This window comes from Callorhinus ursinus, unplaced genomic scaffold (assembly GCF_003265705.2).
Source record: "Callorhinus ursinus isolate GAN/ISIS: 27379988/994484 unplaced genomic scaffold, GSC_fseal_2.0 scaffold57, whole genome shotgun sequence".
Lineage (NCBI taxonomy): Eukaryota > Metazoa > Chordata > Mammalia > Carnivora > Otariidae > Callorhinus > Callorhinus ursinus.
The window spans coordinates 9,162,285-9,188,676 of NW_027397119.1; the positions used below are offsets into that span (position 1 = coordinate 9,162,285).

At 57.3% G+C, this 26,392-nt stretch overlaps 1 protein-coding gene and 1 long non-coding RNA gene across 15 annotated transcripts in view; one reads left to right on the forward strand and one right to left on the reverse strand.

Moving 5' to 3' along the window:
- Nucleotide 1: 1 nt before the first annotated feature.
- On the reverse strand, nucleotides 2–5,361 carry LOC112811169 (uncharacterized). 5 transcript variants are annotated; one of them, XR_012375777.1, is made up of 3 exons: nucleotides 5,274–5,361; nucleotides 2,697–4,117; nucleotides 2–1,127 (listed from the first exon to the last, which is right to left on the reverse strand). It is a non-coding gene; the product is annotated as an uncharacterized lncRNA (long non-coding RNA). The 5 variants fall into 5 exon arrangements; XR_012375776.1 differs by lacking the exon at nucleotides 5,274–5,361 and adding an exon at nucleotides 4,958–5,089; XR_003204990.2 differs by lacking the exon at nucleotides 5,274–5,361 and adding an exon at nucleotides 4,789–4,882.
- The window catches only part of IKBKE (inhibitor of nuclear factor kappa B kinase subunit epsilon), a 22,990-nt gene continuing 1,607 nt past the window's right edge, over nucleotides 5,010–26,392 (forward strand). The window contains exons 1-22 of one of the 10 annotated variants that reach the window (XM_073884435.1): nucleotides 5,010–5,097; nucleotides 5,710–5,832; nucleotides 6,435–6,521; nucleotides 6,821–6,939; nucleotides 7,638–7,778; nucleotides 8,189–8,318; nucleotides 9,316–9,497; nucleotides 10,026–10,186; nucleotides 10,951–11,061; nucleotides 11,346–11,525; nucleotides 12,098–12,294; nucleotides 13,009–13,073; nucleotides 13,156–13,247; nucleotides 13,384–13,470; nucleotides 16,762–16,837; nucleotides 16,973–17,085; nucleotides 19,432–19,508; nucleotides 22,058–22,097; nucleotides 22,793–22,894; nucleotides 24,129–24,225; nucleotides 24,974–25,086; nucleotides 25,305–25,376. In XM_073884435.1, the coding sequence (XP_073740536.1) occupies nucleotides 6,853–6,939; nucleotides 7,638–7,778; nucleotides 8,189–8,318; nucleotides 9,316–9,497; nucleotides 10,026–10,186; nucleotides 10,951–11,061; nucleotides 11,346–11,525; nucleotides 12,098–12,294; nucleotides 13,009–13,073; nucleotides 13,156–13,247; nucleotides 13,384–13,470; nucleotides 16,762–16,837; nucleotides 16,973–17,085; nucleotides 19,432–19,508; nucleotides 22,058–22,097; nucleotides 22,793–22,894; nucleotides 24,129–24,225; nucleotides 24,974–25,086; nucleotides 25,305–25,376 (2,123 nt within the window). In that variant the 5' untranslated portion in view covers nucleotides 5,010–5,097; nucleotides 5,710–5,832; nucleotides 6,435–6,521; nucleotides 6,821–6,852. Of the gene's footprint in view, nucleotides 5,098–5,709; nucleotides 5,833–5,856; nucleotides 6,522–6,820; nucleotides 6,940–7,637; nucleotides 7,779–8,188; nucleotides 8,319–9,315; nucleotides 9,498–10,025; nucleotides 10,187–10,950; nucleotides 11,062–11,345; nucleotides 11,526–12,097; nucleotides 12,295–13,008; nucleotides 13,074–13,155; nucleotides 13,248–13,383; nucleotides 13,471–16,761; nucleotides 16,838–16,972; nucleotides 17,086–19,431; nucleotides 19,509–20,148; nucleotides 20,386–22,057; nucleotides 22,098–22,522; nucleotides 22,595–22,658; nucleotides 22,745–22,792; nucleotides 22,895–24,128; nucleotides 24,226–24,973; nucleotides 25,087–25,304; nucleotides 25,377–26,392 lie in introns of those variants that run through there. The other 9 variants (XM_073884434.1, XM_073884433.1, XM_025855102.2 and 6 more) reach the window with 9 other exon arrangements.

The following is a 26,392-nucleotide window of genomic DNA, read 5'->3' on the forward strand; positions in this document are numbered from 1 at the left end:
TTTTTTTTAAGATTTTGTTTATTTTAGAATGAGAAAGAGCATGAGAGGGGAGAGGGTCAGAGGGTGAACAGGGAGCACTATGCAGGACTTGATCCCGGGACTCCAGGATCATGACCTGAGCTGAAGGCAGTCGCTTAACCAACTGAGCCACCCAGGCACCCAAGATGGAGCTGGTTTATAAGCTGTGGGCAGAGGACCAAGGAGCCTTTACAGAGAGCCCAAAGGCAAAGGTGGGCTCTTGTGGAAGATCCTCTAATTGATTTTTACATATTCAGATGGGAGCTTGATGGAAGCTAGTGACAATGAACACAGTTGAAAACAGGCCCATTCCACCCAGATAGAAACCCAAAAAGGAGACCAGGTGGATATGAAATTAGGAAATGGCCTTAATGAGTATCTACTCTAAACATTTATCTCAATAGGTACATGAAGATTCTTTTTATTCTGGAGTTAGCTACCCTTGCATATTGCATGTGCCAAAGACTCATTGCTCAGTCAGTCAACAAACTCTAAGCCTCACTGTGTGCCAAGCACTGTTATAAAATATCAAGCAGGAGAAACAGATAATGGCGCTTTCTTTCGGGTGTGAGGGAGAACAGATAAATAAGCCAAGCAGGACTCTGAAAATGAAACAGTGTAATAGGTCATTAGTGCCTGGGGAAGGAGTAGTACAGTCAATCAAGAAATTCCGTGTAGCCTGGGAAAGCTGGAATGACTACTAGACGTCCAGATAGAACTATCAAATAGACTCTTGAGTATATGATATGGGGTTTTAGGGACGGATCACACCTGCACAGAAATTCAGGATCTATTTTATTATGGAGATAGTCAAATTACGAGATTCCCAGCAAGAATGTGTAAATGGAAACAAAGAAGGTCCCAGTAATTAGAAATCCAGTAGAGAGGAAGGCGCCGGCAAAGACAGAGGGAGCGGGTGACAGGTAGGTGCTTGGAGAGCACAGTGTCACAAACACCAAGTGAAGGACCGGTTTCAAGGAGGAGGGAGGCTTGGCTGTCAGATGCCAGTGGGTAAGATGGGGCCAGCTAGAGAGGCAATCATTCTTCGGTGACGCAGAGCTCTTTCAGTAGACGGGAAATGGGTCAGACTGGAGTGGGCTGGGCAGCCGCTGGGGAGGGAAGGGGCGGTCAGAGAGTCTCGGCAGCTCATGCAAAGACACGGTTTTGAATGGCGAGTTTCAAGAGGGACCGAGGGACCAGAGTTTTGTCTTAAAATGGGCTCTTTGAGGCATGTTTGCTCAAGAGCAGGAGCCAGTGGGTTGGAAAGAAGGAACGTGCAGGAGAGGCTGAATCACAGAGCACAGATGAAGGGGCTGGTCATGACCACGAGAAGAGACCCTTCCGTCTCACTAGAGGGAAAGCAGGTGCAATGCAAGGCAGGCAGTGGATGTGGGGGTGAGGAGATGATGGGGTTCCCTTTCAATGCTTCTTGTATGTCAGTGAAGTTTACGGCAAAGGCTTTAGTTGAGGGTAGGAGGGAGTGGTGAGCAGGAGGCTTGGAGAGTCAAAAGAATGAGTGAAGTGTTTTTTCCACACCAAGAAGGACAAGCGCTTGGTGGCACAGGGCTCAATTTCCCTCAGTGGCTTGGTGCTGCTCCCATGGCTCCTTTCCCCACTCCTTGGGGGAGCAGTGCCAGGTCTGGCTGCCGAGTGCGGCCCTCCTTCCTCACCCAGCGCTCCTGGCTAGAGCTGACTGATGAAGGTGGCAGGAAGCAGGGCTCTGAGACCTGGTCACTCAGCCCCTCATCGATGTGGGAGCGTGGCGAGTGCACCCTGCCCACCTCTCCCACATACCTGCCGGCCCTCACCCTTCTCCCCTTTGAGGTGCCAGACAGGTGAGGCAGCTATGACAAACAGGTTCAAGCCACGTAGGGGCAGAAAAAGCAACAAGTATTTATTCAGGGCCCACCAGGTAGCAGGGACTAAATCTCATTTTGCTCTTACACCAACTGTCTGAGAAAGGTTGGGCGACTAGGTCATGCAGAGCAGGGGGAAGAGCGAGGACTCCAACCTCTCCGATGGTAAAAGCCCTGCCCTTCCCACTACACACGCGGCCTCCCTTTGTAGAAGGTGGACATGCGCTTTCTCCCTGAGAGCTGCCATCAAAGACCCGCCTCTTCGCACCTCTGGCCCTTGTCCTACCTTTGGATTGCCACTTCTATTTCTAGGACTCCTCAGAGCCACTCAGGAAACTGCTGTGGCCTATTACAGACTTCCTCTTCCCCTCAGGAGCCCGCCAGCCTCCCGTGCCTTCCCCACAACGAAAGAAGGGCCTTGCTGCCCAGCCGGGACCAGAGTTTGTCCACACAGAGGATGTGACCTCACGGAGGATGCCCAGCGAAACTTGATCAGTCACCACACAGGGCTTCAGCCCACCTCCCCTCCCCCTTCTCTAGCCTTACCCCAGATGGTGCCCTCTCCTCACACCTCTGCGCCTCTGCACGTGTTCCCCCCTGCCTGCAATGCCTCACCTCCGACCCCCAATTCTCGGCCTCACTCCCCTGCCTCCGAAGCTTGGTTGAGCGTGCTTTCTCCTGGCAAGCCCTTCTGGAGACCACCCTGTCTCTGCTGCCCCTCACTTTGTGCCAGGTTCACATCACCACCAGCTGAAGTATGTACCCCAGAGCTTTCACCATGCGGGCTGAGCCCTGGCTCTGGGGGAGAAGCCTAGGACTTACCCTTGTGTCCTCAGCACCCAGTGCGGGCTTCCCAGCAGCTGCTAGACACACCTTCACTGTGTTTTGAGGGTACCTAAGACCCTGGGAAAGACAGACTGGGCTTGCTGGAGAGAGAAAAGTAGGGAGTGCTGGTAAGGACGCAAAGTTCATCAGGGAAAAACGAGACTTTTAGGGATAGGCTGGGTTCTGTTGCAAACCTCTGGCTTAAAACAACAAAGGTCGGTTTCTCATCAAAGGTACATGTCCCTTGTGGGCCAGCAGGGGGCTCTGCTGATGACAGTCACGTGGGGACCCTGACGAAGCAGTCACCAAGTCTAACAGAATCACAGGGTCAGAGGGCAGGCGCCCTGGGGTGAGGTCTTGTAACAGCACCGAAGGGCTTTGGTTGGCCCCGCCTCAGCAGAGGGTGCCAAGGAAGTGCAATTCTCCCACTGCCAGGCGGGTGGAAAGCTGGGAATCCTGGGTGGAGAGCCAAGGGTCCAGGAAGGTTCTTCCTGGCCCTGCTGTGAGAGGCAGCAGGGCAGCGCCCGGGGCTGGCCCCGCAGCAATGCCTCGGGCTGCCGGTTATCAGCAGGTGTATCTGCCTGAGCACCAGTTCTCAGCCGGGCTCCCCCTCTGGTGTCACTGTGCTAGGGGTGGGGCTGCCAGAGGAAACCACCAGGTGTTGCCATGGGAAAGTCCCTCCAACATTCTCTAGAAACATGGAATTTCCTGGTTTTAACCATTTCTTACCCAACCGCCATCTCGGAGTTGACCAGAACAGTGCAGACCTCTCCAGTCTCCTGGGACTTTGGGTGTCCGGACTGGGAAGGTGGCACACCTGGGTTCCAGCCCCAGCAGTCTCTGAAGGTCACGGGCAAATTTCTAAAGGTGTGTGGGCCTCAGTGCCTTCGAAGTCTGTAAAGCACTTTCTTTCCAGTTTCCCTAGCATTTCCACACCCATTTTTCCAAGTCATCGATACAACCAACGGAGTAAACGTTACTAACCTGGGATGAAAAAACCGAGAAGGGATGTGGGCTGTGCTCAAGGTCACCCTGGAAGACATACCCTGGGTTCCAGTGTTTGCTCCTGGGCCTCTGCAGGCTCACTGGGAAGATGAGTCAGACCCAACTCCTGGAGCAGCTAGGCCTGGGTCTGGACGCCCCTGGGGCTCGGGGTGTGGGAACTCCGTCTTCCCAGGCAGCGCTCCACTTGGTTAACTTGCCCAACCTGCTGGGTTGACTGTGGGCCAAGACCTGGACTTCCCTACTCCGGTGGACTGCAGATGCCCAAAGGGCACCCGTTGGCCGCCACCGCCGCCCAGCCTCAGGTCCCGACCTCTCTGTGGCTGGGACTCTGGGCCCGTCACCGCCACTTGGGAACTCGGAGCATCCTTTCTCCTTCCTGCTGGGTGGCGGCTGCCGCCCCGCCGCCTCTGTCCCTTTAAGAGAGAGAACGAACACAATCAGGAAGTGTGAGAGCGCGGAGCCGGCTCCTAGCTTAGCAGCAGTGTCCGTCTGGGGGCGGGCGGGGGGGGGGGAGCCGGGGGGGAAACCCTCCGCTGCAGCCCTCCCAGCTCCAGGGGTGCCACGGGCCCCTCCGGCCGACCCAGCCTCGGGGTCCCTGGGGCCGCGGCCACCCGGATGCTGTGCGCCCGGCCTGTGGATGACAGCGAGCTCTGAAAGCTCGGCGGGTGCCACGCGCTCCCACCAGCCTGCCAGGCCCATAGCCGAGATGGGGTGAGTGTGCCGAGTGGGCGGCGGCGGGTGGGGGGTGCTGGGACGGGGCGGCCGGCGCGGGGCGGCTGCAGGGCCGCGCTCCGCGGGGTGCCGGGCTGCGGGCGCCGAGCCGGAGCTCTGGCGGCCCCGTGGCGCCTCCCTCTGCCGCTTCTGGGGGCCCCGGCAGTTTCCCGCGCGCCGTCCCCGGCGGTCACCCCTGCAGAGGGCTGCTCGAGGCCGGAGAGAGGCGGGGACGGCGGTGGCAGGGAGGAGAGCGGCCACCCGCCCACCACGCTCCCTTGCTGGGCTCGGCTTCCTAGCGCCGGGCGCCACGTTCAGCTTCTGCCTCCGTCCTTTCCTCCTGCCGGGCTCCGGGGTCCTGCCCTCACCCCACCTGCGGTCCTTCTCCCCGGCGCCAGGCCCGGGCGGTGGGGAGGAAAGTCTCCTCCCGGAGCGGCTGGGGAAATGGAAAGCCCCAGCGCGGTGGGGGAGGGTGACAGGCAGGAAAGGGTTAAAGGGCTGGGGCCCGTGGCCTCTGACGGAGGCTGAGAAGCACACTGCACCATCAAACAGCACCGAGGGGTGCCTCTCCTCCGCCCTCTTTCCGGTGTAGCTCAACTCCTGGACTTGCCGCAGACAGTAAGCACAACAGACTCTCGCCCGGGAGCGTCTCTGCCTGATCCGCGGCTGCTCGGAGCGCGGGGTAAGTGCGTTTGGCCACCGGAGAGCCCCCGGGAGGAAGAGGAGTGGCGGCGGTGGGTGGGGCAGCGGGTGCCCTGGCTCCGCCGCCCACCCTCCTTCAGCCAACCGCCCCCGAAGGACAGCAGCCTTCCCCGCTCCCGGCTCTGAGCTGGGGGCCGCAGAGCTCGCACAGCCTACCGGATGCGCTCGCCAACCGCTGATAGGCACAGCCGTGGCAGGACCAGGAGCAAACCCAGGACGTGCCGTCCTGCCGGGGCTCTGCCTTTTGCACAACACTGTGCATTCCCTCGGTCTGCAGCTGTGCCCTGCCCCCAGCACCAGGGCCCGTGGGGAGGACCAGCCCTGGGGAGGATTGTGAAGGTGGTGAAATCTGCTGTCCACCCGCTCCCCAGACTGGACCCCTTCCTTGGCCTTGGTTTCAGTGCGCTCTGCCAGGCTTCACATCCTCAGGCCTGCTGGCATCATGATTCTTCCTCGGCCTCTGGCAGGAGGGGGTGGGGGGACGTATCTGATCAACTCGTTCAAACTGAGCTATTACATTGTCTTCAGGGAGTCTCTTTGTATCGCAGTTGCTTCTGGAAAATGCAAACACGAATACGTTTTCTGAAACTAGGACTTGGCTACGAAGTCTCTTCAAGTGGCCGCTGGGTCAAGGAATCGACATTCTCAAGCTTTGCATTTTAAAAAAGATTACAGAGAGAAGGTGCTTGAAAGCCAAGGAGCTGTAGGATTCCAGGTGTGGTGACCCTAGGGTTGAGAACCTTTCAGATGTTAGAAGGTGAAGAAGCCCTGTCTAGTCCAGCCTTATTAGAGCGTATGTAAGAGCTGGTGGCCCTTCTCAAGCTCCTTCTCCCAGTCATCCCATTAAGACCAGCCCTGGCCCTGTTTTTCAGAGAGGATTTGAGTTTAATTTCTGGGGCTACACTCTCTGGAGCCAGTTGCTTTAGAGGAACTGGCCTTTGGAGAGAACAGGATGGAGGCAAAGATGGGGAATGCAGTTGTAGAGGGTTTCAGATTCTCCCCAGGGCTCCTGAACCCTTGGATTTGATGGTGTCCTGCCCACCCCTGCCCACAGGCACTCATGGGTGCGCGTGTGCACGCGCACACACATACTCGTGCGCGCGCACACACTCGCACACTCCCTGCTGCAAGCATGTGCGTTCCTCTCCAGAGCAACGCCAACCTGGCCACAGGGCCGCCCAGCTGCTGTTCGCTCACACCAGCAGGAAGTGGTGGGCCCAAGCGAGTGGGTGGGGAAGGGCTCCAGGCTCATGTTGCAATCCTGGAGATTTGTGGTGGTGTGGTTGACGCTGCCTGACCTGGGGCCTTTCCTTCAAGCGCTATTTCTGCTTCCTGGGACAATCCCAGGCCTGGATGCCAAAAACCCAGAATTCTCAGTGCCTGGGAGAGGTAACAGAGAAAAAGGTCTGTCTCTGCAGAATGGCCTCTGGGGAGGGGGTTGGAGAAGACCGGGAGTGAGGACAGGTCGAGTGCCCTGTGGCGGGACAGGCACGGGCTGCGGGCTGAGGGCCCCACTGGTGGCACTTCTTTTTGGAGAAGTTTCTTAAACTTTCTGTGCTTCACACTTCCTCCGTCCCCTCACCTCTGGAATGGCCACACCGGAACGCTTTTGGGATGGTCTTGGGCACAGCTGCCTGTCAGGCCACCCGTGTCCACCCCAGGTCAGGAACGGAATCCTAGACCCCAGTATGTTCTTTTTCTAGGCCAAAAGTGGCCAGCCAGCCAGGGGCAGGAGATGCAGAGCACCATCAATTACCTATGGCACACGGACGACTTGCTGGGGCAGGGGGCCACTGCCAGCGTGTACAAGGCCCGAAACAAGGTAGGATACAGCCCTGGCCAGGCCCCCTCAGGCCCGGGGAAGTTCTTGGCCCTGTCAGCCCCTGGTGGGCAGCAGGGGTGGTGTGTGGCGAGGCAGAGGCCTAGCACACTCTGGAGCCGGGGGATGCTATGGTTTTGGGAAGAAGTGTGGGGAGCTGTGAAGGGCTCCTTGGGATGATGCTTCTGTCAGGCACACTTTGGGACTGGAGAGAAAGGAAGACCCAAAGCCGGCATCCCAGGGAGGCGGCAGCAAATCTAGAATAGCGGAGTTGGGAAGTGGGACTTGTTTGGATTTACCCTGCCTTTGTCGCAGCTCTGTACTGAATATATGAGAACTGTTGCACAGTCTTGTCTCAAGAGCTGGAGCCAGAACAGGTTCCAGACCCAGCTTTGCTGCTAGCACCAGGGAGTGGCAGGTGCCTATGCGGTTGTTGTCAATAGAAATGGTAATAGCAACAACAAACCATCCCCTGCACCTGCACCGTCAGGTGCACCAAGCCCTCATTCCCCTCCCAGTGCTGGACCAGGCCATGTTCCCTCTGAGGAGGGGAAGGAGCTGAGGGTGGGAGCCCCCAGCCCCTACCAGGCCGTCTTGGCTCATATCTGGTGTCGGGCAGGTGGGAGAAGCTACATGGAGGCCTGGGGGAGTAGCTGTGCTCCCCAGGGCAGGAGTGGGACTTATGTTCGCCCCCATGGCAGAAATCCGGGGAGCTGGTTGCTGTGAAGGTCTTCAACACGGCTAGCTACCTGCGACCCCTCGAGGTGCAGGTGAGGGAGTTTGAGGTCCTGCGAAAGCTGAACCACCAGAACATCGTCAAGCTCTTTGCAGTGGAGGAGACGGTGGGTCCAGTGCTTGGTCAGAGGGAGGGGTTCTTGTCCTTGACCCGCACAGGCTGGGAAGAGTCAGGTCACGTAATAATGGTGATGGGGTCACGAGCTGGTCAGCCAAGAGCAGCAACCTGTAGCGTGGAGGAAAGAATGCTGGGGGTGGGGGGCGCCGGGGTAATACAGGGGAAAGTTAAGAGGGGAAAAGAGGGCTTCCTTGAAAAGGTGACTTTGGGCTCAGGTGTGTGGGGTCACTGTAAGGCCAAGGAGGGAAAGCCAGGCCAGAAGCTGGGACCTAGAGAATGGCAGCTTTTGGCTCTAGGCTGAGTGGCCCCCTCTTGAGAAAGCTGGTGCCTCCCATCGTGATGGATGGGCAAGAGATTGGCCTTCCACCCCCAGCCTCCTTCTCTCTGTCCCACCCACAGGGGGGCAGCCGGCAGAAGGTGCTGGTGATGGAGTACTGCTCTAGCGGGAGCCTGCTCAGCGTGCTCGAGAGCCCCGAGAACGCCTTTGGGCTTCCCGAGGAGGAGTTTCTGGTGGTGCTGCGCTGTGTGGGTGAGCCCCTCCTGGACCGCCCCAGGAAGCCCCCTTCCCTTGTCAGACCGGCCACAGGCTGCCCTCAGTGGAAGGCGAAGTTCCAGAGGGTCTGGCATTTCTGAAACAAATACCCAAACACCGAAGACATTCTGTACCTCAGAGGTTCTCCATTCACAGACCTAGGACGGACACTAGCGAATGGACGGAATCCGAGTGTCTGATTCCCGCTAATCAGCTGTTTAAAACCCCAGCTTAAAAAAAATTTTTTTAAAGCAGGTCATACACCAGTGTTGGTGTCAGTGTTGGTCACAGTAGCCATAAAGATGAGAAAACAACCCAAATGTCATGGGCACGTGGAGGGATCAAATAGTATATATACATATAATGGAATACTATTCATCCTTAAAAAGAAATGAAGTTCTCACACATGCTACACGTGGGTGAACCAGGAAGACACTGGCTAAGTGAAGTCACAGGTACTATCTGATTCCCCCTAAATGCGGGACCTAGTGCTGTCAAATCCACGGAGACAGAAAGAAGGACGGTGTGTGCCAGGGGCTGGGGGGCTGGAGGCATGAGGGTGACTGCTTAATAGGTAGAGTTCCTGCTTGGGACATTGACAAAGTTCTGGAGGTGGATGGTGGTGATGGTTACACCACACCGGTAACGTACTTAATGCCCTTGCACGACACACTTAGAACAGTCAATTTTGCGTTAGGTCTATTTTATTACAATTTTTAAAAACAAATCAGACAGGAAGGGGGGTGCCATCCTTGGGGAGGCAGAGCCACCGTCCCTCTTGATTTCTTAGAGAATCCCGGTGTAATCTCAACACCCATGTCTTTGGGACCCCCCCCGCCTTTGTCCTGTGCCCATCTCTCTTCTCCTGCATTTCCTGTGACCTGTCAGCCCGTGTGAACTCTCTATCTGAACCCAAGGACAGCGTTCTGCCCCAAATAAGCCCCAGACACTGAGCCGTTCCTGGCCAGGGAGCTAGCAGCCCTCCTCTCCCCAGTGGCAGGCATGAACCACCTGCGGGAGAATGGCATCGTCCACCGCGACATTAAGCCTGGAAACATCATGCGCCTCATGGGGGAGGAGGGGCAGAGCATCTACAAGCTGACGGACTTTGGGGCCGCCCGGGAGCTAGATGATGACGAGAAGTTTGTCTCTGTCTATGGCACTGAGGAGTACCTGGTGAGTGGGTTATCGGGGACCCCTGCCCAAGCTGAGGGCCCACCCTTACAGCTAGCTGCCCATCAACTTGTGACTCTCTCAGAGCCCCTCAGGGCTCTGTTCAATCCCCCTGCATGTGGCAAGGTATGCGTCACCTCTGTCCCCCCCCCAACCCGGAAGAATTTATTCTGTTCTCTAAGATGGAAAAGGTGATGCTGCAGACTGCCTGGACCTCTCTGCTCAAGTGTCCCTGCCCGGGCCCCTCTGCCCAGGTCCCCTACCCGGGCCTCCCTTGTGCAGTTAATTCCTTGCTATGATCCTCACCGAGCAGGGGGCACCACTGGCCACCGTCTTCCCCAGGGCCGAGGGTGGGCAGAGAGAAATGCTGTGGATGGGCTAACTGCACACCAGTTTGTGAGATGACGGAGGAGATGGTTCTGATAGTTCTGTTTTCACTGGAAGGTGTTGGAAGGAGGTCTGATGGATGGGGGCTCAGGCCCTTGCCCACCCTCCCGCTCCATGGCTGCTCATGGGTTCTCTCTCCGGCAGCACCCCGACATGTATGAGCGGGCCGTGCTTCGCAAGCCCCAGCAGAAGACATTCGGGGTGTCCGTGGATCTCTGGAGCATTGGGGTCACCCTGTACCATGCAGCCACTGGCAGCCTTCCCTTCGTCCCCTTTGGCGGACCACGGCGTAACAAGGAAATGATGTATGGTGGGCCACGGGCAGGGAAGGAGAGGGGCCGGACCCTGGGCCTTCCCCACCGGTCCCGGCTGTGTCTTCTCTTCCTCCTCTCACTGTGCGGTCCTCCCCGGGGCCACCTCTGCCCAGGCTCCTTTCCAATCCTTGGTTGTCAGCCAGTCAAACAAGAAGCTGAGGCCTGCCCTGACTGATGGGAGATCAGTCCTTTATCTTGGCTCAGTGCTCCCCTTTCGTGCTCCCTCCGTGTGTGTGTGTGTGTGTGTGTGTGTGTGTGTGTGTGTGTCTGTCTGTGTCTCACCCACCTCAGCGGGGGCTCCAAGAGACATGCCCAAGTTTTCGGAGCCTGCCAGGGACAAAAATGGGGGGATGGGGTGAGGATGATTCATGGGGAGGTCGAAACACCCCCCATCAGCTCAGGGGTCCAGCTGTGTGGAACCTGGATTAGGTTAGGGAAAGGGGAAGGAGACTGAGGGGGAGGGGGGGAGACTGTCAGGGAAGGCTGAACTTTAACGGGAGGGGAGGGGAGGGGAGGGTTAGTGAAGGGGAGCACAGCCAGGGCAAAGGCGCAGAGGCGGGCCAGACTGGGGAAGGTGTGGGAAGGGGGTGGAGGAAGTGGGCAGCAGAGGGAGCAGAGAGCTTGGCATTTCCAGGCTCCCTGGGAGTGGCGGGCTGACCAGCACCAATGCTCTGAGAGCCCTCCAGGCTGAGCTTGCCATCCCTTGACGTGCGATGGGCTAGGGGGCCCGCTGAGCTGGTGCCCCCTCGGCGCAGGTATCGGATCACCACAGAGAAGCCGTCCGGGGCCATTGCGGGCACTCAGCAGCAGGAGAACGGGCCCCTGGAGTGGAGCTACAGCCTTCCCATCACCTGCCGGCTGTCCATGTGAGTAGAGACAGACCTGAGTCTGGGCTGGCCTCCCTGGGCCCCACCGCCCAGTCAGGCCCTACCTCAGAGGGCCCCTTGCGCCCCATCAGCTCAGGCATGCCATGTTCCTGGGCAGGCCTCGGTTTTCCCATCTGGATGCTGGAACCAGTTCCAGCCCTTCCTCCCTAGCCCGCCCTGGCCCACCGCCTGGGTCCCGGCTCTTCACGGAACGCCCTGGGACTTCCTCAGAGAGGACGAGTCTGGGCCCTGGTGCCTGACCGTCTGCGTGTCCTGGGGTCCAGGGGGCTGCAGAGCCAGCTGGTGCCCATCCTGGCCAACATCCTGGAGGTGGAACAGGCCAAGTGCTGGGGCTTCGACCAGTTCTTCGCGGAGACCAGCGACATCCTGCAGCGGGTCGTTGTCCACGTGTTTTCCCTGTCCCAGGCGGTCCTGCACCACGTCTATATCCATGCCCACAACACGTGAGTGCGCGGGAGCGAGGGGCAGAGGCCCAAGAGCCTTCCCTACCCAGGTGGTCTGTGGGCTGTTTAGATAGGAGAGCATCCGGGCCCAACCTTAGTTTGGAAAACACTAGTCCCACAGAGTTAAAGTTACACGGTGCTTCTTGCTGCTGGACCCCAGAGATTCAGCAGCCCTCCCCATGCTCACGTGCATTAGGAATGTGAGGGGTGTGGGTGTGCATGTGTGCGTGTGTATGTTGGTGATGTGTTTCCTAAATGTATTGCTCAGAGAACCCTTTATTTCTAAAATTCTGGGTGAATTTTAGTGGGAGTGTTGCTGGGAGGGGTGCAAAGGTAGAGGCTGGGTATTGGGGCTCCTGTGTTCTGTTCCTACTCTGTCCCCATCCATACTAATAAGACACGAGCTCTAACCTTTGTCTCTCCACCCTTGGTAAGAGAGGCAATCACCCGGTCCCTCCCTTTGAGAGCTGAGCCCTCTCTGTGGATGAAGACTGAGCTGGGGTTTGGGCCACCTGAACCCCATATCTTCCTGTCTTCTCCCTTCCCTCCCCCGGAACCCCTGGCGTGTCCAGGATAGCCATCTTTCTGGAGGCTGTGTATGAGCAGACCAGGATAGCACCTCAGCACCAGAAGTTCCTCTTTGAGGGTCACCTCTGCGTCCTTGAGCCCAGCCTGTCAGCGCAACACATCGCCCACACCACTGCAAGCAGCCCCCTGACCCTGTTCAGCATGGCCAGCGAGACCCCCAAGGGGCTGGCCTTCAGGGACCGTGAGTAGGGCCCACAGGCTGGGTCTTGTCTCCTTCTCACATTCTATAAGGGGCAGGGGGTTATGATCCAGGATATTGATTAGTATCCTTTGTGGGTGTTTCTTGGGGCCCACGGGGTGCCGAAAGCAGATCTGGCCCTCTCCTTCTCCCACATCTCTGAAATGCTTCGCAGTGTCCACAGAGCTGTGAAAGAAACTCCAACTGAAACAGGGAGATCTGGATTTAATATGATTTCCACAATCTCTGTGATGGGTGGGAAAGCCTCGGATAGTTTGGGTTGGAAGACGCGGAAGCCCAAGGTGCTGGAGAGAAGGGAAGGTAGTCAGGGGTCCAGAGTTTTATCTTCCAAGTTCTAGAAAAAGTATCGTCCCTTCTCCCTCCTTCTCAGGGTCTCCAATGCTGGGAAGGGGGATTAACCTTGAAGCTCCTGGGTGTGAGGGTGGTTTTAGCCCATTTTCAGGCTCTTTCTGGGACTTTGGGCGTGAAGCTGTATGTAGTTCTCCGAAGCGGACACAAGGGGGCAGTGAGGGACTGCAATTGTAAAGAAGCACATAGAGGGCGTTTATGTAGGCTTGCGGGGCGCTCTGCGCCAGGTGGGAAGCTGGCGGTGGAAGACGGGGTGAGGGTGGGCGTGAGTGAGGAATAAGGAAAGATGAACTTAGGGTTCGTCCAGGTCACATAGGCAGGCCCCTCAGACAGGGTCTTTGTCTGCAGCTGCTCAGGACATCCCCAAGTTCTTCCCCAAAGTGGACCTGCAGGCAGATTACACCACTGCCAAGGTGAGAGTGGCCCCGGGCGGCAGGGAGGGGTCGCACAAGTGCGGGGAGCCAGACTCCTAGCCCCGCGGCCTGTGTGTTGCAGAGTGTACTGGGCGCCGGCTACCAGGCCCTGTGGCTGGCACGGACCCTGCTGGCCGGGCAGGAGTTCATGTTTCGGGGGCTGCACTGGTGTGTGTGAGTACCCCCGAGGGCTGGATGGGCAGGGCAGGCAAGGTAGACCTCTCCCACGCAGCCCTGGGGCCGTTCCCTCGGGCACCGTGCCCTCGGCCTCCTGGCGGAAGGGAGCTCTGACTCAGCACCCCTTTTGCAGGGAGATGCTCCAGGCTACGTGCAGGCAGACGCTGGAGGTCACGCGGATGGCCCTCCTCTTCCTCAGCAGCAGCCTGGGCACCGAGAGGTGGGTGTCCTGCCCGGGGTAGCGGGGCTGCAGCAGGTGTGAGGCTGGCTCAGATCCCTCAGCCCTTCTCTGTCTGCCTGTTCCTCGCCCCCAATATTTCCAACAATGCCCCCCGCCTCCCCCTACCCAGAGCTCCCACCCTCCCTGCCGTTGGAGACTGCAGAGGGCACCCTACCTGTCCCTCATCCCCCAGCCTGCTGGGTGACTGTACCTCCCCCCCCACCACCACCCAGGCACCGCAGGGGGAACGAGGGGGCCCCACGGGGGCACTGCCTCAGCAGGTAGGAAGCCCCAGAGCAGCACCGTAGGTGAGGCCCTCATAGCCTCGGCCAACTCCCGCCCACCCGACAGGATGGGGATCCGGGTGGTCTCATCCCTCCACACTCTTCCTTCTGTCTCCGGGTCTTACGCTGTCCTCACCTTTCCCGGCCCCGCCTTGGGGCTCCATGCCTGCCCTGGGGCCGACTTGGACTAATTAGGGGTGATGGGCCGGACAGAGCGAGAGACTGGGGAGGAGGGAAGCAAGCTGCGGGGCCTGGAGATGAGAAGCAGGAAGACTCCATTGGCCAGAGCACTTCCGAGCAGTGGGCACAGCCCCCCCTCCCCCCCCACCAGATCTGGAAGGCAGGGGGCCTGGGCACAGGTGAGAGGAGTGGCCCTGCAGCGCGGGAAGCCGATGGTGGGAACCTCCCCTACCGGGAGGAGGCGTACAATAACAAAGGAGCAGAGCCTGTGCTGAACGGCTTGATGTCCCCGCCCCTGGTGTCGCCTGGCCCCTCTCCCTAGGAAGGTCCTGGGAGGTTCCCAGCAGTGCAGCAGCGATTCTGAGGAGGGGGCAGATGGGGCGACAGAGGTGTGGGAAGAGGCGGAGGAGAGTCTCTAGGTGACAGGGACAGAGTCCCTGGCCTGGCTGAGCCCCCTTCAAATGGTGACAGAGATGAGGGGCTGCTCTGTCCAGGGCACAGAAAGGGGGTCCAGAAAGCATTTGGGGTATTTGTCTGCCCATTTGTCCTGGCCCGAGGACTGTGGAGAAGCGACAGGCCAGCCCTGGGGCTGGAGTCCTGGGTCTGCTGGCCACCGTTTTTCACTTTCTGGACCCCAGGCCCCCCGGGAGGTATGGCGTATCTAGAGAGCTCAGGCTCAGAGGGGTGCCTGCTTCGAAGCATATTCCAGCCTCCCTCCCGCCCAGGAGCAGGAGGAGCTCGGGGCGGAGGGTCAGAGGCCCAGTCCAAGCTCTTCACTTGGGACCTCAGGCCACTGTTCTCTCTCCCAGCTTGAGCCACTATTTCCTCGTTTTCAAAATGAGAGAACTGGATGATCTTGAAGGCCTCCTGCCTCTGACGCTTTGCAGTTCCGTTCTTTTTTGAACATCCTCAGACCCGTAGATTCTGGAATCTGAGGTAATTTAATGAGCACCGGGCATAGAGTGGCTGCCATTGCCCAGCCTGGTGACTCACCTCTCCCATGGTGCACTCCTCCTTGCCTCGGGCTCCCCGAGCCACGCTCCCTTGGCAGAGTGTCCTTGCCTCTGTCCTGGTGCCCCCTGGTCCTCCTTGCAGCTGCTGCACTGTGGTGGCACTATTCAGCAGTCGGGACCGGGTCAGGAGCCCCCACGCTCCCCCCCCCCACCAAGTGTATGTCCATGCTGTCCAGACAGGCGCCTTAGCTCTGAGGTCCTGTTTGATGCCCACAAACACGGAGACTTATCTCTCCGTTATGTACTCGAAGGTCTGAGTCTTGCAGAGCTGAAGTGACTGACCCCAGATCCCGCAAGACAGACGAGGGGGCCGTTAGGACTAGTGCTCAGAGCCCTCTCCCTGGCCTCTCTGCCCAGCTGGACTAGACAGCCTCAGCTGCTTCTGCCAGCAGGCATTGCACACGCTGAAATCCATTTTTACGCTCACTCATTTATTCAACAACCGGTATGAAGGAACTACTGTGTGCCGAACACTTTGCAAGGTACTGAGGATATCATGGTGAACTCTGGCCTTCGTGGAGCTTCTGATTCTCCCCCTCCCTCCCTCCTTCCACTCCCCCTCTGCCAACACCATTCCCAAGACAAAGCACACGGGATTCTTTCCCCCGATTGTGATTGTGATAGAAATAGTATATGCTAAGTTGTAGAAAGTTGGAAGATACAGATAAGCAAAACCGAAATAAAAATACCACGTCCTTGCCACCCAGAGCTAGGTTGTGACACGGTAGTAACAGACGTCCTTCTAGGTAGATAGTCTTCTGCTACGTGTATTTAAGTATATGTAAATTAACCGACGTGAGATTTGGTAGTACTTGCGCTCTTACAACCTGCTGTTCTCAGCTAATGAGCTCTCCAGCCCCTTGTCCATGCCTTTTCATCTGCTCTAAAGTCATCCATACTCAAAGTTCTCTAACTAGCTCCCTACTTTCCTTTTCTAGCTAGTTTTATCCAAACCAGGCTCCAATCCAAGACCACACTCTGCGTCTAGTTGTTATGTTCCTTAAGTCCATTTTAATCTCGACAGACTGTCTCACCCCTCCCCCCCGACCCCTCCCCCAGCATTTCGGGGGGACAATACCCATTGTCCCACTTTCTGGACTCTAGGGACTCCTCTACACCCTGTGGGGTTTTGTTTTTTTTTCTTCTTTCCCAGCATTTCTTATAAACTGAGAGTTCTCAAGCCTAGATGGATTCAAGTGGGATATTTTTTTGGCTAAATACATCATAGATGACACCGAGTACACTTCATTTCCTCCCACCATTGGGTGGGGACAGCCTGATTCCTCTATCGTGTAGTCACATTTTCCCTGTCCAGGCCTGAATCATTAATCACGGATTTTAACGCCATGCCCAAGCGAATAACTTCGCTGGGGGCAACATGATGCTAATAGTCCAAGTCCCAGAACATTATTGGCTAATATTCCATAAAATATAGCTTTTCCCTTACTAGGAAGCTATTGGTTATCATGACATACAGTTTCTACTGGAAAGGAGCTTCGTTCTTTTCCTTTAGTTATAAATATTCCTAGTAAGGAGTTCATTAACGGTCGCCTTGCTGCGTGGACTCATGAATTTTCATAGCTTCACGTTGTTTCCATCTGCCTCCACCTTTATTCTTTGCAATGCTCAACAACGGTACAACTTCGGTGAGTAGGGGCCTCTTGAGGTTGGTTCCTCTGATCCAACCGCAAAACTCCCCAGGTACCCCCAGAAGCCAGCAAGCCTGTCCCAAAGATGTCATCCTCCTCATGTGGTCGGCAGGGCTGTGCCCCCCAGTCCCCCCAGCCACGTCCTTTCTCTGTCCTTCCCTGGAGGTGCAGCAGTGTGGCTGGGATGCCTGAGATGCAGGAGCTGAAGAGAGTCACAGAGCTGAGGGCCAAGCGGGGGGGGGTGGGGGGGGGGGGGGGGGGGGGGGGGGGGGCAGCTGTAAGAGCAGAGCTGGGGGGCAGTGGTTCAGCTGGGCTGCTGTCAGAACCCTGAGCTGAGGACCCCCCCCGGGGGTCTGCCCTTTTTTCTGTCTTCCAGTTGGCAGAGGCCCTCTCCAGATGTTCCTACAGTATCACGGAGACCCAGATGAGCCTGAGCAACCTGAGCTCTGAGCTGGTGAAGAACCGGGATCAGGTACATGCGGACAGAAGGTCTGTGGGATTTTCCTTCTTGGTGGGGTGGGGGTGGGGGCAGGGGCGCACAGCTCGGAAGGTCCAGTAGGCGTTTTAGGAACCAATCAGCTTTCTCCTTTGTCTTGGCCAGGGTGCTGGGGCGTGGGGTAGTGGTGTGGGATCCAAGAATGTGCAAGACCCTCCCCTGAGACTGGCCAGAAGGAGAAAAGCATCTGGGGTCCTGCCCCCTTCTGGGAGTTTAGAGAGAGAATTAGAAATCCTCGCAGGTGCAATAGTTCTAAACGAAGGAATAATTTCGTTCCCTTCCTCTTCTGAACCCTTGCTCTGCTCATTCCCTGGATTGGCCCTCCCACTTCTATCATCTCATTTAATCCCCAGAATGCTACTACCACTAGTATGCCCCTTTTGTAGATGAGGAAGCTCACTCTGGGAGGTTAATGTGCCCTGAGTCGCAGCCAGTCCCTGACAAATGACAGTGGTAGGGCTTCCTGTCACGTTTGCCCACCTCTAAAGCCTATGTTCTTGGCCTACACCAGGGGTTTACAGCCTTGAAAGTCTCATTCAACAAACATAAAAATGCCCGCCTGCCCCCCTCACAGCCCGGTGTGTGGGGCCCCGCCCTGACCAGTGTGGCCCATTGTCCTCAGTACCTACTCTAGTCCGTGCCAACAGGGATCCCTAACCGGGGCCTTCAGTTCTGAAGTCCAAGAGCTCTGAAAACCATAGGGTTTTGTTTGTTTGTTTTGGCTGCAAAACCTGACCTCAGTCTTCTTCTTCTTTTTTTTTTTTTTTTAAGATTTTATTTATTTATTTATTTGAGAATGAGAGAGAGAGAGAGAGAGAGAGAGCGCACATGAGAGGGGGGAGGGTCAGAGGGAGAAGCAGACTCCCTGCTGAGCAGGGAGCCCGAGGCAGGACTCGATCCCGGGACTCCAGGATCATGACCTGAGCCGAAAGGCAGTCGCTTAACCAACTGAGCCCCCCAGGCGCCCTGACCTCAGTCCTCTGACATGAGTCTTCTTTTAGTCTTTGTATCCCTCTTAAAGTGTATATTCTTACAGTTCTCTAAATTGTATATTGGAGTATATTGGACAAGGGGTACCACCCCAGACCCCACTCAGGCTAGCCCACAACATAGCCTGTGTCTGCTGGATCGCCTTTCTAGAATCATGACAGTTCTGAATTTGGTACGTATCTGGCCTGAGTCCTTTGCATAAAGACTGGATTTGAGGTCTCATTTACCCCAAGTTCTCCAAAGGACAGGTGCCTGGGACCCAGCTTGGGCCCAGCCCAGAATCCAGCTCCAGACGTAGCTGAGATGGGGTCACTGGGAGGAGCTTCACGAGGGGAGTGGAGCTAAACAGGCCTGAGGGTGGGGAAGAACACCCCCCCATACACACACACTCAATATCTCAACTGTTTGTATCCAGCCCGAAAAGGGGAAGGAAGAAACACTACTGACCTTGAGGTGAAGGTCCTTGAGAGGTCATCTCCCACATCCATCTGCCTCTAGGCAGGACTGAGGACTGTGGATTCATCCATGTTTTGTTTTATTTTATTTTACTTTTTATTTTTTTAAGATTTTATTTATTTATTTGACAGAGAGAGTGAGAACAAGCAGGGGGAGTGGGAGAGGGAGAAGCAGGCTTCCCAGCGAGCAGGGAGCCCGATGTGGGGCTCGATCCCAGGACCCTGAGATCATGACCTGAGCCGAAGGCAGATGCTTAACCAACTGAGCCACCCAGGCGCCCCTCATCCGTGTTTTAAACAGGGGTTTCGATTCATTATTTAAGCACCTTCCATGTGCCAGGTGCTGGAGAGACCAAGAAGACCCGACTTCTGCTCTCCCCGGGCCACCAGGGGAGAGGCTTCGGCTCCACTCCCATCCCCAGCAGGCTCTGCCAGACTCCTGTCTGGATTCTGTTCTCAAGCCTTCTAGCGTTGCAAAGGCCATTCTCCTGTGGCCTGTCCTGCTTGGCTTTTTGTCCGTTTCATCTTTGACTAAACACCTGGAGAGAGAGAGAGAGAGAGAGTGTGTGTGTGTGTGTGTGTGTGTGTGTGTGTGTGTGTGTGTGTGAGAGAGAGAGAGAGGGAGGGAGGGACAGAGACAGAAAGAATAAACATGGGAATCAGTGGTGGCTGGCTGGCCCCAGGGCACCTCAGACAAGCTTAGGGATAGGAGAGTCACCCCTACTCCCTGACTGGCCCCCCGAACTGTGGCAATGAGGCTCCTTCTGCAGGCAGACAGTTCTTCTGTCCCCCTCCCAACCCCCCACCCATCGCCAGCCATGTCCTCCCCTCCCTTCCCCTTTACTCTGTGCTGTTTGATTCTCCCCTTGCCTGGTCCCTGTCTCCTGCCCACAGCATCCAGCAGATTCAGTGTTGTTTGGACAAGATGAACCTCATCTACAAACAGTTCAAGAAATCCAGAATGAGGCCAGGTGAGCCGTGGGGAGAGCAAACTATCCCGGGAGCTCTCGCTTCCCTCCCTTCCTCCATCCTTCCCTCTGCTTATATCGGGCTGTTCGGAGCCATCCGCGTGGCTGCTGGGGGCCCACCGTGTGGCGCCAGAGTGCCGCTGGTCTAGGGCAGGGTCCGCACCTCCAAGCTGCCTGCAGACAGTGAGGGATGGGAGGCCTGTGCCTATTGCCCTGTGAGAGGTGTAGATGGCATGCGTGGGGGGCTCAGAGGGCCGGAGCCTGGCTCTTCTAGGAGGGGCGGCCCCTGGAAGAGAGCCCTCACCTCTGCGGAGCCCTTTACAGTTTGAGGGACGTTTCCCTGGCCATTGTGTCTTTGGCTCATTGAAACAGCCAGGCTTTCCAGATAAGGGAGGGTCTGAAGACATATCCTGTAGTCCCTGGGCCAGCTACTTGGCCTGCACGCTCTGCTTGTCCTCACAGAGGACCTCCGGGGGCAGGAGCAGCTCATTTACAGGCTCAGGCACGGGCAGCTGCATGCCCACGGTGACCGCCATCATGCGCACAGTCAGATGGCACCCAGGGGCAGGCTGGGGTGCCAGCACGCTGGGAGACCCCAGCTGACTCTTGGGATTGAGGGGCTCTCAACCCTCTCCCTCCCCAGCCATGCCCCAAGCTTCTCCTGATGTGTGGACTGCAGGCCTCGGGCTTGAGTGCCAAGTTCTCCTCCAGCTCTAGGATTATGGAAGGAGCCCTGTCCCATAGAAACAGGGTGCCAGCAATGTACCTAACTTCAAGTTCTCCAGTAGCCAAAATTTAAAAAGTAGAAACGAGCAGGTGAAATTAATTTTCAGAAGAAAATTTTATTTAATCCAATATATCCAAATTGTCATTTCCACATGTAATCAATATAAAAAAAATATTAAAGAGTTTACATTCTTTCTTTTTTCTTTTGGCGGGGGGGGGGACGCTAAGTCCTCACAGTCCTGTGTGTATTTGACACTCACAGCACATCTCTCTTCAGAAGCCAATTTTTTAGCAGACCGAACTGTCATCTTACCAAAGCAATAAAGCTGCGTTCTTCGGGAAAACAGTATTTTACACTGCTCCAGTTTTAAATTTTTAGTTAATTGAATTAATGAAATTAAGATAGAAATTTGGGCCAGGCGCTCAGTAGCCACGTGTGTCCAGTGGCCAGTGGCTGGAACATGCAGATCTAGATGATCGTCTGTCCTCGGTCCTGCCTCTGGGGTCTGGCCGTGGAGGGGGAGAGCAACCCAGGAGCTGGGAAAACTGAGACTCCCCCATTCCTGACCTGGGGGCCCTGGGGGCCCCCTTTGCTGTGATTTTCAGAGAACCTCAGAGGCTTTTCTGCCTCCCTCACTGGGATTCCGTCACCCTAGCCTCACCCCACCCCCCACCCCATCCGGGCATCTCTCATGCGCTGGACCCTGTCGTCTGGGCTGTGTAGGATCCGCACTTATTTAATGCCTGTAAAAACCCTAGACACCGTTACCCTCCCCTGTTTATACATAAGGAAACCGAGACCCTGGGAGGTTAAGTAGCCCAAGCAGTTAAAAGCAGAGGCTTTTAACCACTCCACCTTACAGCCTCAAAGAGTTTTGCTTCTATTGGTCGGCAAGACTCCTTCATGGAAATTAAACACGGAAGGGAGAATAACCCTTGACAGCTCACCCCTGGAATGTTGAAAGATGCCACTCTGAAAAATGCTTCCTGGTTTTCTGTCTCCCCTCGCACCCGCCCTGGGTGTTCCTTAGGATGGTTGGGGAAGCCGACTCTGTGCGGCAAAATCACGTGTCCGCAGCCTCCTGCGACTAGGAGGCCAGGCTGGGACTTGCAGCTGGGACTTCACCAGTGCCCTCAGCTGGCTGAGAGCAGGGCCCAGGACGAAACGCCCAGGGCGGGGGTTCTGCTCTTAGGGAACTGGGCGGGAGGCAGCAAGGGAAGCCTCTAGCCTCTCCCAAGGGAGGCCCGTTCCCTCGAAGCCCAGCAGGGGGCAGCATCTCCGTAGCGCGGTGAGCATCAGCACGCGGTGGCCAAGGCAGAGAACCCGCGCTTGGGGCCAAAGTGGTCCATGCAGGGGAGGTGGGGGGGCGAAGGAGGGGTGCAGGGTGGTGGCCTGGCTTCCCCAGCTCGAGGCTCCAGGGCCCCCAGCTGGCTCCGCCCGCAGCTTGAACGGTCCGGAATGGGGCCCGCCCTCTGCCGGCTTCAGTGCCTCTGGGAGGGGTGTTGGGCGGGGAGCTGGGGCTGACCGCACGCCCTCCGAGGCCCACCCCCCCACCCCCACCTGAAATGTTCCCCAAGTACTCTTCTTTCCATCCCTAGCCCCAGGGTCCTTGCAGCAATTCCTCTGCAGCCTCTGTGGCCCCTCTTGGCATAATGCTTCCTGTTTGACTCCTCAGTCCTTGCTGGCTCCCCTGGGCTGCGAGCCCCCCAGGGCCAGGCTGAGCTGTCTGCATCCTTGTAGTCGTCCCCAAACCCTCGTGGCGTGGCGGCGTTCTGTTTTGTTGACTGATCGGGCAGGTGACATCATCCCTCCCTGTTTCCTCCAGGGCTCGGCTACAATGAGGAGCAGATTCACAAGCTGGATAAGTGAGTGGCCCGTCCCCCTGGCAGGTGGGGGAGTGGGAGTGTGGGGGTCCCCAGGCAGGAGCCACCCTCTGTGTGATGAAGGGTGCTGCTCCCAGGCTGTTGGGCAGAAGCAAGGCGGGTGACTGTCTGGGGCCAGGGGAGGGAGACTGGGTAGCCGGCTCTGAAGCGGGCTTGATGTCACTGGATTTATTTCCAGCACGAACAAGATCGTGTGTCGTATTTCTTTCCCTAACTGTCCTCCCTGATTTACGGCTCACTGCTTCCTGCTCCTGACCTTCACTGTGCTCTTCTCTGCTCCCCTGTGCCCTAGACACTCATCTTCCTGGAGGCCCTCCCTGACTTAAATGATTATCTGGAGACTCACTCCCCCAGTTCCATGCCCACCCCGACCCTTACACACTCTCTCTCCCTCTCTCAATCTCCAGAAGCTTCTCACCTTCCCTGTGAGGACTGGGCTTGAGTGTATCTGTTCTCTGAGATCCCCTGGTCCTTCCATGTCTCTCTGTTCCTGTGTCCTGTGTCCCCACCACACTGACCTCCCCAGTTCATGTGTGTGAGCCTCAGTTCCTCCTTGTTTGGAGACGTAGCCCTGCTGGGGATGCCAGCCCTCGGAGGAGGTCTCCTTGGGATGCTAGGCCTGGACGCAGGTGAGTCTGGATGCTTATCTCTGTGCCTCGGTGTTCCTTTCTTTTCAGAGTGAATTTTAGCCATTTAGCCAAAAGGCTCCTGAAGGTATTCCAGGAGAAGTGTGTGCAGAAGTATCAGACATCCCTGGTCACGCACGGCAGGTGGATGAGGTAACAGTCTGGCCCTCCCTCCTGGGCTCCCAGACCCCGGGGCCCTTCCTGGTCTGGCTCTTCAGGCTTCAGAGAACCCTGGGGTTTGTAGAGCCCTGACTGAGGGGAGATGGTCGTAAAGGAAGAAAGGCAAAAAAAATTTGGGTGGTTTATGCACCTGGGTGATTTCTGTACATTAGCTTATTTAATCCCACAATATGTACCCCATATGGTGGATACTCTCACCCCACGTCCCAGATTAGGAAACTGAGGCTCAGAGCGCAGGTGTCATTCTCAATACTACACAGCTAGTTAAGTAGCAGACCCACGACTAGTATTGGGTATGACTGCCTCTAAAATCTGGGTTCTTTCTATGTTCCCAGGTGGGTGTGTTGGGAAACCTCTTCTCTGGGGAGAACACAAGATCCCTCTGGCGTGAGGCCAGGCAGGCTTATAGACTTCCTATGGTCAGGGATGCAGGGGCAGGCAGAGGCCCTTAAACAGAAGCCTCTCACACTGTCCCCTAGAGGAGATTTGGGTTTTTCCTTTTCACATGGGCCCCTCCCTCCTTCCTCTGCCTGTGGGAATTCTGGCCCCGCCTGAGAAGAGAGGGCAGGTTCCCAGGCCCATATGACCTGTGGGCTTGTTAAGGGGCTGAGACCCAGGCACTCACCCACCCTCACATTAGAATATGGCTTCTCCACCCCTAACGCACCCCAAACTCTGATTTAATTGGTCTGAAGTCAGGCTTGCATATCAGCATTTTAAAAGTGCCTCCAGGTACTTCTAATGGTGAGAATCAACCACGGGCTTCTCTGTCCTCGGATTGGTTTCAATGGGGAATATGTCCCGGCTCCCTCCCTCCGCTTAGAGAAAAAGAGAATTCCTAGAAGAGCCCTGACCTTGGTTTGCTCTGGCAATGGGGCGGCCCCCAGAGTAAATGTGCTGGGCTGGGCTGGGCCCTGCCTCTCGGGAGCCTCGCCTGGCCCCACGCTCATCCTTCCCGGCCTGTCTGTGGTTCTGATGGGACCCTTGGCAGCCTCAGTCGGAAGTGTCATCCGCATTCCCCCAGTGGGGACAGACGGGGAGGGTTGAGGGCACATCCAGGGAGACAGAGGCAGCGAGGGAAGCACATGCCCGGGACCCCTCAGCTCCCTCACTCCCCCATGTCTGTGTGGTGACCGGAAGGACAGCTGGATGGGCCCCCGGGAAGAGCGAGCAAACCCAGCTTGGACTTTCCGTCTGCTCTCTCCAGGAAGGTGCACGAGACCAGGAACCATTTGCGCATGGTCGGCTGTTCTGTGGCTGCCTATAACACCGAAGCCCAGGGCGTCCAGGAGAGCCTCAGCAAGGTGTGAGATGGTCAAGGGCACGGGCGGGCGCCGCTGAGGGGAGCCCAGTCAGCCAGCCACTCTGGGGACGTGGGCCCACTCCCCTGCCTCTGGGCAGGGCTGCCCTTGACCGAGTCCCAGCGCGCTGTGGCTAGGAGGTCTGTGACAGACAAATGTGCCCTGACGTGGGGACAGAGAGAATGGAAGGCACTTCCTGGCGCTCTCAGACTGAAGGTCACCGCAAGGACAGAGCTTCCAAAATGCCAGGACATCTTCCTCATGCCCCGTGTAGCCGAGGAGTTTCCAGGCTACTCCTGAGAGAGGCAGCGGGAGCCCTCCTCTCTGGAAAGAGACCAACACACAGGCAGCTCGAGAAGGTTGCTGCTCCGGTCCCCGGCCTGCAGCCTCCGTGGCGGCCCTGGTCCTTCAGAGGCCGGCTGGGCTGCCCTGCCCCTTCCCCGAGGCTCCCGGCTTGCGCCGGGCCGTCGGGGTGTGGGTTAGATCCAGAGGAGAACCTGGCCGCCTGGACCGTTAAATCCAAGCACAGACAAGTGAGGGTCGCTGGGGCAGTTGCCGCGCAGCATGGGAAGCAGGGGCCTGCAGGAAAGGCTCGGGCACTCCGGGGGTGCCGGGGATGCAGGCAGGGGGCTGTTCTGATACCCTTTTCTTACCCTTACTCACACCTCCCTTGCAAAAAAAGAAAGAAAACAAAACAAACCACCATACCTGTTGGCCCATCCCGCCTGACAAAAGTGTGGCTTGCCTTCAGGTCCTTGACTGGTTATGTCACCAGCTCCTTCAGGACAGAACAAAGGAGGCTCAGGTCTCACCACCCCCGACAGCCGCCTATCCCAGCCCTGCACTGACGGACCTGGTTCTCCAGTAAGTGCCAGAGAGAGGGGTGTGTGTGTGTGTGTGTGTGTGTGTGTGTGTGTGTGTGTGGAAGGGAGTGGTGGGAGAGGGGGTCGGGTGCAGAGGTTAGAGCCCGAGGGGTCCTGCCCCAGGCCCAGAGTCAGGGTGGCGGGCTTCTTGGGGAAGGAGGCCGGCAGGACAACTTCCGCCTCAGCCGCAGACGCCTCTCTTGCCTCTGCCTCGGACAGCATGCAAGAGCTCTGTGAGGAGGTGAAGCTGCTGGCCTTCGACCTTCAGGACAACAATCGCATCATTGAAGGGTAAGGAGCTCCCACTGTGTGCGGGGAGGGCTGCTGACAGGTGTCCATTTTCCCATCCCCTGTCGGAACTTTGGCCTTGTCCCCATTCCGGTGAGGGGTAGGCTTTCACTCTAGTCTTGAGGATGTGAGCCTCGGTGCGGTCAGAGAGGGGGACTTGGAGGCACATGGAACAGTGGCCGCGTCCAGCTCCCTGTGAGTGTGGACTCTGCCCCCCGCGCCCCCCAGACCAACTCCGGCCACCTTCGCTACCGTCCGCAGAGCGCTGCTCTTCGTCCCCCAGTCACACGCCAGGCAGCTGTGGCGCGGAGCTCGGGCAAACGCCCGAGGCCTGGGCTTCTCGGGCCTTGTTGGGCTCCGGCTGCATGCACAGGCTCCCCGGGGCCACCAGGCTGCAGGCCCCGCGTTAGGCCCCCCCCCTCGGGGGGGGGGGGGGGGGGGGGGGTCCTGGAGAGGGCGCAGGGAGTGTGCCTTGAGGCTCAGACTTTTGGATTTTTTGCACCAGTAAAGTTCACAAAAGAAAGCTGGGGAATAACAGTGACCAACTTCTCATATAACCAAGTAAGCACATTTGAAAGGGGGAAAAAACCTGTCATCTAGTAGTCGTGCTTTATAAAGCACATTTTTTAACACCAAAAAGGTGGCACATAATCTCAGCCTCAGGGATGGTCCTTGCCCTGAAGCTCAGTGGCCTGTTTGCGAACATGCACACTTGGGCGTGCGTGTGCATGTGCGCACACCCCCACAGCCTCCCCACCATCCTATGTCTGTCACCTCCCCACGGGAGGACCCGTGGCACAGTGGAAAGAATCTGCAGAGACTCCAGCAGGGTTTGACTCCTGACTGCCTGACCCTGGGAGGTTTTGCTCGGGGCTCTGGGCCTCGGTTCCCTCCCCCTGTGAAATAGGGACAGTGATCTCAAGCTCCTGGCGGTAACCAGGGAGGAGCTAGGGTGAGATGTGCCACATGCTGGGGAGGGGAGGGGGCTCCGAGGGAGGGGAGGGGGCTCCGAGGGAGGG